This window comes from Chlamydotis macqueenii, chromosome 21 (genome assembly GCF_036417535.1).
Source record: "Chlamydotis macqueenii isolate bChlMac1 chromosome 21, bChlMac1.mat, whole genome shotgun sequence".
Taxonomy (NCBI): Eukaryota; Metazoa; Chordata; class Aves; order Otidiformes; family Otididae; genus Chlamydotis; species Chlamydotis macqueenii.
The window spans coordinates 732251-745215 of NC_141576.1; the positions used below are offsets into that span (position 1 = coordinate 732251).

Consider the following 12965-nt stretch of genomic DNA (forward strand, 5'->3'; position numbering starts at 1 on the left):
AAACGGATATTTTAACCACTACAGAGAGACGTATTTGTTTTCCTAACCGCTCTGCGCTATGCATTAGGGTGCAGCAGCAACATCGTTCCATGCCGGGGGCACGGCGCAGGTGAACACCGTTTCCTAGACCCCAGCCAGCCTGCAAAAGTCTGGTTGTGGCTAGCACTACGCGTTTGTTCTCCAACAAGTCTGCAGCTCTGTCTTCAGAGCGCTACGTACAGCCTACAAAAAGGTGAACAGAGGGAAACTCTCTCGTTAGAAATTAAGTCCAGGCATTGGGCACAGCCTCCCCTCCAAGAGGGGATGGGACTGAAGGGAAGTACACGGGAGGCAGGGAAGAAGGGATTTCACCTTTTTAAGCTCAAACCCATACTTTCCTTTAAGTAGGAAAAAGCCAAAATGAATTGTTCCAGCGGAGGCAGGCGAGACATTACACACGGAACGGAAACCCGTCCCCAAGGACGGCAGCGAGCCTGGCCGACGGGAGGACAAGGGGCAAAGCTGCTGCTCATCACGCATGCTCCAAAGCGAAGCAGCGGAGGATTGCCCAGTGCAGCACAACCACAGGCACTTCTATCACCAACCTCCAGCACCTAAGCACAAAAATATTTCCTCGTTCTCATTTTATTTCAAATTTGTTGATGGCAACAGGCATACAAGAAACTGCAGGCAAAGTGCAACCACCAACAGAAATGCCCACGCAGCATTACAGAACACACCCGGGCCAGGCAGAAGGCATCATCTCCAACAACATATTTGTAGTGCCCTAAAACGTCGCGGTCCTCGGCAGCACGGGGCCTTTTAATGGAAAAATACGACGTTTGCTGCGGTGAGTGACAAGCAGCAGCCACAAGCAGGCACGGAAGCGCTGTCCCGCAGAGGCGTGGATGCCAGTGCGGGGTCACGGCGGGTCGGTGAGGGTCGGCTGGGGCGAGGAGCTGCAGGACGGGCGCCCTGGCACAGTCCTGCCACCCACCGCCCCGTCGCACCCAGCCCTGCTCTGGCCACCGCGGCACGCGCCAGCGCCAGCCTCGGCCTCTGCGTGCGGAGATCCCAGTCTGCGCTTTGCTAATTGACATGGAGATCGGGATCTGTAACTGTGCGAAGCGCAGTCACCTTACAAAGCCCAGGGTTATTTCGCCGTACTTGGAGAACTCACCACAATGCTAAACCAAGCGTGGCTTTGCAGAGCTTCGCAGTCACAGATGAATACCAGATCCTCCCTGGCTCTGCCCCGCAGAATTCGTGTGTCGTTACCAGGTCTGGGGTATTTCATTTTAAACGCAGGACTCCAAATTCCTGGTGGGAACACCTGTGGGGTGGGAGCACTGGCAGGGTAGCCGACCTCAGACCCGTTCCGCAGCTGGGCGCGCTGCCTGTGAGCAGGAGTGGAGGGAGGGCGATGCCGCACGGGGCGAGGAACGGGGGCCGCTCGCCCCACAGAGCCCCGCAGGCCTTGCGGGCCAGGGGTCGGGACAGCCAAAGCGACTCCAGGCAGCGCAGCGGCACGAAGGGACAGGGACGGAGCGAGGCCCCGACAGGGACGGGACGGGACGGCCGGGATGCTCGGGGGCCCTGGGTGTCGGCCCAGTGACCCGCAGGCACTGGAGGGGACGGGGGTCTCGGAGTTGGGCTGTGGCCAGCAGCCCCCCGGGATGGCAGCGGGGTCCTTTCCACATGGGAGAGCACTGTTAATCCCCAGCAGCCACGCGATGGCAGCAGAAATATGGAAACACCAGAATGGACGAATGCATTGTCATGCAATTACGATGAAAAGATATTTTGCAAAGATGAGGCAATTGCTAAACATAACCCAATGTCCACGACATTTTTAAGACAAGCAAAGAGTAGAAAAATACTTATTCCCTCTGAAATACAATAATTTACATTTGCTATGTTACTTTAATTGCCAGTAGTGCCACTCGTGCGTTCCCATTGTGCACCGATACAACACGGGCTCTCTCCCCACAATCTTATAATTCCCATTTGACCCACAGCAGGCACAGCGAGAATGGCTCCCGTCTCAAACCAGTTCCTTGAGGTCTGGGGAACTGACTTGTCCTGGCTTCGGCTGCCGGCTGCACATCTCCTGGAAAGTGCTGAACAATTTGAGTTCATCTGAGACACGAGAACATCATTAAATTTATTGGCAGAAACAGGGTGTTTGGTGTGTTCGATGGCTGGCTGAACCGCGGTGCCAAACCCGGCACATCCGGCGGAGGGAGGACAGCAACGTCTTGTTGCTATCTATCTAACTGCTAACGCCATTACTCCACGGAGATCCTTTCGGAATGATTCACATTGAAGCTGCCTTTACATGCTACATGAAAAACGGTCAGGCTTTAGCGAACGGGATCTGAACTATAACCCTACCACACGTGGCTCGGCTTTATTCACGCTATTTATGAAGGGGGAAAGGGCGATGCAGTCAATTACAAAGCAAGGACCTGACCCGCTGGTGCAAACCTGGTGCCTTGCGCTGGGATGGTTGCCCTTGACTTGGGCAGAACTTGCCCAGGGGCACCTGCCCATCCCCAGAGAGGGGTCCTGCCCGCCCCGTGCTGTGCAGGCTGCTCACGGTGCGGTCCTACAGCGCATCCGCATCCCCATCGCGGCCCCCGCTGCTCAGCCCCTCCGCCACCTCGGCCGACCCCAGGCCACCCGGCCCGCCCTACACGTGCCCTTCGCTGCTTCACCGCCTGCGAACGCCGCACCCACCACCCTATCCACCTGTGAGAGTCAGCACGAACGCGCTCAGGCTGAGCTGCCATCCCAAAAGCTCTGGCTCTTAGCTCTGCTTCACAATGTTCATGCAAAACCCTCAGCTGTGCCATGAAGCAACTTGTTTTTCAAAAAGGGAAGTCCCATCTGTTAAGTTATAGAAGTTGTTTTGTTAAAAGCAGATTAGGAAGGGTAGAGATCCCTTAGCCCGTGGAAATCACACAAAACCAATGGAGGAAGGAATCAGATACAAGTTGTTCTGGACCGACCCTGCCAGGCTGAGAGAGTGAATAAAATGGAGCAGAAAAGCTGTATTACATCATCTCTAGATTTAATAATTTTCCCCAAATATTCACTCATGTCACAGCAAACCCCTTCTCTGGACCTCGCTGCACGGCACCGTCAAGGAACGAGGTAGGGGACAGGGATTCTCCAGCGGAGCCATCCCACTCGGCACGGCCCTCACGCGGGCATGTCAGGCAGGAACAGGAACAGGGACAGGGACGCGGGTAAAGCAACCTGCAGCTGCGCTTGCACCCATTCGCCTCCTGCTAACTCCAGAAACCGCCTCGGAGTTCCGACCAAGCGGACATACCAGCACACGGCACTCAAAATCAGGCACGGGCTCAGGCTGCCTTGCGTGAGCCGTGCTTAGGGCAGCTCTGCCTGTGCCAGGCCAACGAGAGCTAACGCGGATCCTCTTTCCACCCCCGGCCATGCCAGCATCGCCGCGGGACCACGCCGAGCCAGCGGCCCCTGCGCTCCGCCGGAAAGAGCCGTGCTCCTCCCCGGAGCCCCATACACAGGGCAGTCAAATTTGGCAGACCAACAGCGTCCTGAGGACGGCTGCCTTCCTCTGCCAACGTTTCACACTGCCCGTTATCTACTTCCCCTCACACTGCGCTGCCCAGAAGCGGAACCACCGCTAACCTGCTTTGTGAGTGGCGAGCTCAGCGTATTTCAACTCCGAAAGTTCTCTCCCACAGAGGAATTTTCCTGCTGCTGCAGAGCAATGCAGCAGTGGCTTGGTACTGGTTAGTGCACGGGGAAATAAAGTAAAATATTTTCTAGCATGGCTCCGAATAAACAACTCCTGCACGCAGCCGCCCGCTAGAACCGCAGCCGGCGTGTCCATCCTCCCGCCGAGGCTCCAGGCAGACGCCATCCTGACTGCACCCGCCTGGGCAGGGCATCTCCAGCATCACACAGCCAGCGGCCCCGATTTCAGCTGAGTCCTCATCTGAGACACCCAGGTATCAAGAAAGCTTTTACTGCTGAAGTTATACACCGTAAAATAAGCTACGACAATTAGCGGATTAGGTACGTCACAGGTCTGCGGAATAAAACCTCCTCGACACGTCCAGGGCGTTAGGAGAAGACGCCAAAACCCACGGCCATGTGCAGTGAATTTATGTCACTGCAGGCAAATACATCAGGATCCTGATATAGAAAACGAATTATTGATATGTGTGTTCCCTTCAGAAGAGCCGCTCAGGAGACCCATTCCAGATTTAACGGTAATCCATACTCCCCTTCAGAGCGGTGAACCAGCGCTCTGATTTCCCAGGGCTGTCAGACGTGTGAATCATCGAGATGCCGTCGGCACCCCAGGCTTGGGTGCCGTGAACACCACCCAGAGTGGGGAACGGGACAAACCCAGCCGCAGCTCATGAGGGGTCAGCCCTTTCCACGTCTCCGTGCCAGCATCCGCCCGTTGTGTCTGTGGCAGCCACGCGCACTCACGGCAAACATGGGGAGATGCTGTTGGACTCCGTGCCCCCAGTGAGCGACAGGAGATTAAGGGAGAGGGTGGTCAGAAATGGCAAAAGTCAAATATTAGGAGAGATATACGGAAAATACCCTTAGTAGCGATGACAAAGAACAGATTTGTATAACAACTGCCACTCCTCCTCCAGCAGTTTTTCTCCTTTGCTTTCAGGGCTGCGCTTTTCTGCATTAACGTGTGCACACGCGTGTGCCGTATCGTCAGCGAGACTTTCACGTTAAACTCTCATCTCTCCTCCAAAGCCACCCCGCAGTATTTCTCTGGAATGCATTAGGCAGCCTGACTGAACAATGCAATCCTAATTAGTTTGCCAACTACACAGCTCGCCTCCGAGGGCGAGCGCAGCCCACGCAAATTGACGGGGACCGGATCAGGCCGTCCCAAACAGCTCTCCGGATCAGCGCTGCCTGGGCACTCAGAAGGTGCCTTCACCCTCCAGCAGCAACTTACAGGTAACTTCACCGGCAACAGCAGGGAACCGAGAGATGGGAAAACACTCTGTAGTTTAATATCCCACGACGGGTTCTTTCACACAGCACAGAAAAGCCCATTTGGCCGCTGACTAAAGGGAAAAGTCTCCGTGTGCTTCGCAGGCGCTCCCGGCTTGCGGGCGGTGAGAGCCAACGGCGCCACCCCGGCCGCCCAGCCGGCGCGGTCCCGCGTGCGGGTACGCGGCACGGCCAGACCCAAACGCTGAGGAACCTTTTGTGGAGTTTTGACAGTGACGTCCCAGGGTTTCTGCAGTAATTGAATAATCTAGAATTTCCACTCCTGTCCTCGTGGACCAATCTGCGATAGCGTTAAGGGACTGTTACGATAATAATTAAATACAAGTCCTGCATACAAAATGGATACTCTGCATCTCCATCTCCACAAGGGAGCTTCTCTCTTAATAGGACTTAAATCAAGTTTTAGCTTTTTTTTTTTTTTTAAGGAATTCATAAAGATTATCATGTTGTACTGAACTAACATACATCTCTATACGAGGGAACAAGATATTTCAAATATGAGAGCTCTGCCGCATTCACCCTGTCCTCCATCTCCCCGATCTGACATCAGCGGTGCCAGACCGAACCAAGGCTGGCGACCGACCCTCCCTGAGGAGCCGTCACCTCTGCCACCCCAGCACGGGAACCGAGCATCCCTGCCAACCGGTGCGCGCTGCTGCCGTTGAAGCTGTTGGGTTTTGCAGGGCGCCAGGCTCCCGCCAGTCCTTTGGGAACGCCACATCACAGCAGTGCTGCTCTGCTCGCAGAGGGACCCAGCAGGGCACACGCTGGCCGAGGTGGAGGGAACCCTTGTCAGGCACCGGGGTTTGGAGAGACCAAAATATCCTCACGAGAGGATAAAGAGCAACAGAATCAGCGCTGACCTTCCAAAATGTGGAGGACAAGAGGAAAATTTGCTATAAAAATATGACCTCACTTTAATTTTAGCAGCAGTTCACTAGGAATTCACGTGAATGCACCATTTATAGGCACCGGGAGAGGTTCACGCACAGGAAAAGGCAAAACCATTAGCTGAGCCAACCGTCTCCAAAGTCGGAGCAGCACCAGTCCGGAATGATGCTAAAGCTACTTCAACACTCCCCTTACTATTATTTATTAGTTAAAAATTTTAATTATGTGAATTGATTAGGAACACATCACCAGGGATGCTAATTAATTAGAATTTTAAGAAGGATCACAGACTGGAGATTTTTAATGGATTCTACAAAGACTTGCACAAAGAGGCGTATGAGGGGAAAGGCCACGTTAACTTCTGGTTTATCCAGCGGTTCCTAACAGGATTGTGCCTCGGATTAGCCAGGTGATATCCAAAACCCTTACACGCAGCAATGCTAACCAGGACAGCAGCTTGAGGATTTCAGGCAGTTATCATTTAACATCCGCTTGGTCAATTAGCGTATTCCTCTTATTCCTTATTTGTTTAAATTAGTGCATTCCTATTTAAATTTGTTTATTCCTCGTTCGTGTCCTAAATTTGCTTTAAGCTGCTTTGTCCACGCTCACCAAATCCTTCTGCGTGGCACTGACAGGGACCAACATCCCCAAGCATCTGCTGTAAACTTTCTGTTTCAAAATGCATTTTTCTCCTTACCCAAAGCTTGGAAAGACGCAGGAGCCATCACGTTGCTGACACTCAGGCAGTAATTAATTATTAAATCTGCTAACACAGGTCCCCTCTCAGAACGGGCCGGTCAGAGGTTGCACAGGCCAGCGTTCCCCCTCCCCGCCCGCCAGCTGCGGTTCCCAGAGCCCTGTCTCTGGCTGGATGCTCTCGACGCTCTTGGCTGCCGGCTCTGCGAGTACTTTTCCATCAGCGCAACGATGATACCTATTTATCTTCTGGCTGCTAGAGCTGCTGGGTGATCTGGCAGTGCCACGAGGCAGACAGTTATTTCATGCCCTGTTAAACCCTAATGTGCTTAACTACACTATCAGCCCAACTTTGAAAAAAGCCTTTTTTATTATTTTAAGTCTGTTGCCTATGTGTCCAAGTAAAGAAGATCGCCTCCTATTAGGACGGTATCCGAAACATAAACCCATAACGCTACCCATGACGTAGCACGCTATACTGATCGAGTAATTAATTAAGAAGGTTAAAAATACATAATTCTCCCCAAGCAGCACTGAGAGGTCAAGAAAATGAGCTCTTCCTGCATTGCGCAGAAGGGAGACTGGCAGCAGCCGTTCAGGGGCCAACGGGACAGGACAGCACAGGGGCACTGGGGCAGGGTGCATGGGGAGCATCTTCCCCCCGCCCCCCGGAACCGCAGCCTGCAGGCACCCACTGCAAGAGGTGTTTCTGCAGGGGACCCAACTCTTCCAGATCCAGATTTACGCAGGAGTTAAATTTGAGACCCAACCCTCTATTTCCCTGTTCCTGTTGGGTTCTTTTCTTCTGTCTTTGCACACATAGGTTACGACAACTTGAATCCTCGGTTCCTCTGTATGCTCTGATATCCAGGGATAAAAAAATACTAATTTCTTTCCAACACTTAGATGATCAGTCTGGATTTTGACAACCCTTAGTGCCACTTAACACACAGATTTATGTAGAAGTTGTGTTCCTCCAGGTCTGAACCCAGTAAAAATTGCCACTAATTGCTCACGGCACTGGCTCAGGAGCCAGGTTTGGGCTCGGCGATTGCTTTATCTGCTGCGAGACCTACCGACCCTAAAACCATCCGCATCCCGCACCCGCCAAAGCCAGGAGGCTCGGAGCTGGCTCTGCTGGGCTTCGGAGCAAGGAGATCGAGGGACGACCTCATGAGAGGGCGTAAATACCTTCTTGGAGACAAAGCACTGGTTACTAAAGGGCTCTTCAGCTGAAGGAAGAGGCAGGAATGAACGGCCGAACCCGGCACAACCCAGTCACAAAGCAAGCACTTCCATGCTTATTTTCTCAATTAGCAAATGTGATCAGGAAGAAACCCTGAAAGCTGCGCGTTGTCCAGCTCCCGACACACCCAGTTTCAGATTTGTTACTTTCCAGAAGACACACTTCAATAAAATAGAGATGACTGGGCTCAGCGCGGGGCTATTTGAGCTAAACGCGATCGCCATACGCATCCTTGCACTCGGGCACTCTGGGGGGTGATGGCTCCGTCTTTTGGAAGACAAGTCAGAAAGCATTTATTTAATCACGTGTACGTGTGGTACCAATGGTCATCATCCCCCTGTAGAGAAGTTTTCCAGTGCAGGTTTGGGTATTCTGCAGTGCCAAAGTTCACAGAAGTTAATTAAATCATGCTCTGAAACCTGAAACAAAACCAACGCACTACTGTGCTGATTTTTTTTTGGCTTGTCATAATAAAACATTGTTATTAGATGCAAAAATTATGGAACAGAGTTATGCCTCTCTGGTGTAATATAATGCAATCCATTTAATACTATTTTAAACCCAAAGACCTCATTAAAGCAGACAGAACGTAAGAATGACAAATGGCCCGGGAGGAGGCTGGAGCAGGAGCTGTATTCCAGGCGCTCGGGCGCTTCGCATCCCGCACGCTGAATTCGGGAACACCGCGCAGGCGCCCAGCAACGCAGCACAGCTCCGCAGCCACGCGGGGAGCACGGCGTGCGCGTCACCTGAATGCGAGGAAGGCTAAAGCCACTCAAAATATCTGCCAACACGGATCTGAGCGTGAGGTCGAAAGCCTGGCTCAGCCCAAAGCCCGGCCTGAAAGCTGTCGGACGCACCTCGAGATAAGGGGTTAAACTTCGCCTGTCACCGAACAACACCAACACCAACTATTCCACACGCTACGCTCACACAACTGGTGCCGCTTCCTATCCGTAGTGGTGCACGCTGTCCATCAACTGCAGAAATCAATACAGCTTATCCACCCGTACGGATTCGCTATTCGTTTGCCGAAATTAGAGAATTTCTTGATGACACAGCTAAATGCTACAATCACACATTTTAATGCCCTTTTATCATTTTGGTCAAAGTTCAGTACAAAATGCAGGGAATACAGCCCCATTGTCCCAGGAAGCAAGCTAGGCAAAGCTCTGCAGCTGCACTTCTATCAGAAAATGTAACTCCCATTTAATAAAATACAAAAGGAAAAGTTAAATAAATTTACTTCTTATGCACATCTGTGCAGACCTGTGATCAGCACGGTCAGACAGCTCTTTCCTCACACGGACGGAGGTTAAGAGAGAACAGTTGTGTCAAGCAACGTGTTTTAGAACAAACAGCTCATTCCAGAAATACTGTCTCAGGTGAAATCACCCATCTGAATTGCTTCGAAGGGCTAAATACCATCAGTAGAGCAAGAGTCTCCATCAGAACATGCCTTGAAGCAGCGTCTGATTCTGGTCTGAATTCTACAGAAATTCTGCTTCTGCACACTGTAAGGCCAGCGCTTAACATGCATATAGAAAATCACGGTAACTGCTACCAAAAACCAGCCGGCATCTTGCGAGAATCAATCATACACCTACAAAGCTTACGGTAAAGAAGAATGCTTAGCAACCCACCCCGAGATGTTGGGTTGCCCTTGTGAAGTACCTGTTACAAAACCCACTCATTCTACCAAAAGATGCTCGGTGCGAAGATGTTTCCGTGTCCTTCAACAGTGCAGCCGTACAGCCTCGCGACAGACAACGGCGAGGCTACAATCAATGTTTGCTGAAAGCAGTAATAAAGAGCAGGTGTACATTTGGGGGAGCAGAGGGTAAAAAGCTGGAATTCAGCAAATAGAAATATTTTTTTCTGAATGAGTGGACTTCGCGCTGAGTGCAGTGTGGGGAGCCGTCGCCTCCCAGCCCAGCCGCCGCCCCTCCTCGCCCGCTCCGTCCTCCTACCTCCACTCCTTGGACTTTCAGTTTCATGTGATCCTCTCTGGTGGTTTTCCCATCTTTCCTCTTTTTCCAGCAATATCCATCTTTCCTGTATTTCACCTTCTTCCTATTGTACAGGATCATAGAACCATTCTGCGGTCTGAAAACAAGAAACAGGTTGGGTTACACAAAGAAAAAAAACCACCCTAAGAGCGATTACGAAGCCACGTACTACAGAGCAGCGAAGCTCCCCAAGAAAAGCAATATCCTGCATTTGGCGCAACAGCAATCTCCACCTTTCGTTGCTGTTAACTGGATTAACTGGTGTTTTGCAATCTGCGAAGTTTTACTTGAGAATCTTGTACCTAATGAAGTGAGTGTGCCAGTGACGGGTTTAAAAAAAGGAAATCTCATAACAAAACAGATGTTTCTATAGAACAGATAATACATTTCTACAGGGTACATTACAGCTGGGCTCAGCTACGTGCTGAAAATTAGAAGAAAAGAAAGGTTAAGGAAAAAAAGAGTGTTGTTATTATTTTGTCATAGACAATCTCTCTCTCTTTAATGCATCAGCAGGATTAGATAACAGCCACCTCTAACGTCGCACCAGAATATGGATGCCAGCTTAAAAAGGCAATAAAGAATGAAAAAAGAAAGGAAGGAAAAAAGCATGAGCTTGTACACTGGTTTTGCTGTTCCTGCTCAGATCAGTGTCAGACAAGGAATGACTCTCTCTCTTTCGAGCACCTCCTTGACTTCAAAGACAAACGAAGACGTTTTCCACTCGGAAACCACGCCGGCACCTCAGAATATCAATAAAGGCAGCGACGCCTGCAGACAGAAGCCAACATCTTTTTGGTGTACGACAAGATCTCACAGAAATGTTTTGCCATCTGCTCAGCCAATACACAACAGGGGCATTTCTGCTGTAACACTACAAAATAAAAAAATAAATACAACCCCACCACAGCACAGACAGCCCGCGTCCCACGCAGGCAGCGCCGGGTGCTGCAGACACAGCGTGCGTTAGTCACGACACCAGGAACAGAAGGAAAAACAACAGCATTAGTAGCGGCGGCAATAAACAACTTCCACAGGAGAGCTGCGGCTGCTGCCTCTCGACACAGTGAAGCACCTGAACTCGTACAAACCCGCCAAACGAAGGGAAAGAGCCGCGCAGGAGCGGGCGGGAGAAGGGTCCCCGTCCCCAGGCCGTTCCCGCTTCCTGGTGCACCTTGCGCCCCTCGACGTGCCGGATGGGAGCAGCTGGGTGTTTGCGGAGGGAGCAGAGTGGTACCTGGAGCTGCTAAAATCCCATGAGTATTCCCACGCCCAGAGGATGCAGGGAAGCTCTCCCAATAAACAAGCCCAAACGAAGGGTTCGTGTCCACGCAACACTGGCTCGTGATGTCCGAGCCATGCCAAAGATGCATGCCAGCGCCCGGCCCCACTGGAAAGCATCCTTCCTCCCACCCACATCATCTTCACACAGCACGATGCCATGGGGTAAGCACAGGGACAAGCCTCCGCAGGTACCCTCCCCTCATCGTTCTCTAACAAAGTACTCCAGCTGAAGACAGCCACTTTCACCCATGTTTATCATTTATCACATAGTAACAGGGCAGCAACGTTGATGTAAAAGCTGTTAACTACAGAGGAACTCATCCCGATGCTCCATTAAGCACTTAGAGGCACCTTGCTCCTGAGGAAAACAAGCTCAAGGTGGATCGCTACCACCGCCGGCCAGCTGAAATTGCCTGGATCAGCCAGTAAACGCCCTTCCTCCACCAAAACGAACACCCTCGGCGAGCGTGGGACCTGCAGCCACGGCCGCCAGCCCCTTCCCTTGTCCCCCACGCAAGTACCCATCTTCGGGGACAGGCAGAAGGATGCGCTGCCGGACTGCCGCTCGGCACTCGCCCTCCGGAACCCACGACTCTAACGAACACGGACAGGGAACCGCACAAAGTCTCCTTTGATACAGACCCAGACTTTCTGCTTCCACCTACGTCTGCAAGACTGAAATGGTATCTGATCTCAGTGATTATTATTTCTTTACTAAAACAGAAATTATAGATTTTTTTTTCCCCCCACACAGGCAAATATTTATTCCCTGTGACCAGAAACTCAAGCTCTCTTCCCCCAACTGCTGCCTCCTCCTCCTGCCACCCCTGCGTCTCAGCAGCCCGGACCCAAGGGCTCGGTGGGCCGCTCCTCTCTGCTCCATCCCATCACCCTGCAAATGAACATGTGGGCGTCAGCATAGCCGCGGTGTCTATCTGACAGCGTCGCAGCCAGCGCAGGATCAGTTCGGTGGAGATACCACACATCTTGTTTGGGCGTATATTCCATAAACCTCCAGCCACCGCATGTGTCAGCTCAAACTCTCCCCAAAACATCAAAGGTTTCCCCATGTCGCCATCGCAGACGCACCCTGCGGCTTACAGGTCACCCGCACGCTTCGGGCGAGCAAGGAAAAGACGGCGCAGGAACTTATCTCCTGCCTCAGCACACGCACACGCGGCTTTTCGGAAAACAGGCACTGGAATGACCTGAAAGGTTTCAATGCGAGCAAAATGCTGCTCTTCTCACACTCAGCGCCACGCGAGCGCAGGGCGCAGGACCAAGAGCTGAGCTCTGCGCCTCGCTGCTGCTCTGCAAGGCTGGAACCGGGTTTTTGCTGGTTTATCTCTGCGGTGAGAAGGAACACGGTGAGAGGTCACCGGAAAACAGTTAACGAGATTTATACAGAACAGAGCACAACGAAACAGAATCTCCCAAGGATCTCTGGAGCAGCTGTCGGTTTTCATAAGACTGTACCGAGCTGCTGTGAGGCTCAGAGAGAGTGACTGGTTTTTAAAGATATTTTCAGGAAACGAGGCAATTTTAGCCTGATACACGTTACCATTGTGTTTCACTTGCTGTAAGAAAGAACGGAGGGAAGATCTCCTGTGCTCATCTCTCCGGCGCTCAGACACAGCCAGGACCAGCAAAGCGGTGGCTGCGGGAAGGCGCAGCCGACGAGGTCCGGCGGGGATTCCCAGCACGTGCGACAGGTGCGACTCCCGCCCAGACCTCCTCTGGAGCTCTTCCTGCCAGGCCGAATCTGGGACATCGTTGGTACCTTTGCAGAAGGGCGGGACAAACCCGCACCCCTGAGCACG

The 12965-nt window shown here is 52.1% G+C and overlaps 1 protein-coding gene across 1 annotated transcript in view; it reads right to left on the bottom strand.

The window, feature by feature from the left end:
* CAMTA1 (calmodulin binding transcription activator 1) overlaps positions 1-12965 on the bottom strand; it is a 289818-nt gene that overhangs the window by 180573 nt on the left and 96280 nt on the right. The window contains exon 6 of the mRNA XM_086764761.1: positions 9823-9958. Within this exon, the coding sequence (XP_086620887.1) occupies positions 9823-9958 (136 nt within the window). The remainder of the gene's footprint in view (positions 1-9822; positions 9959-12965) is intronic.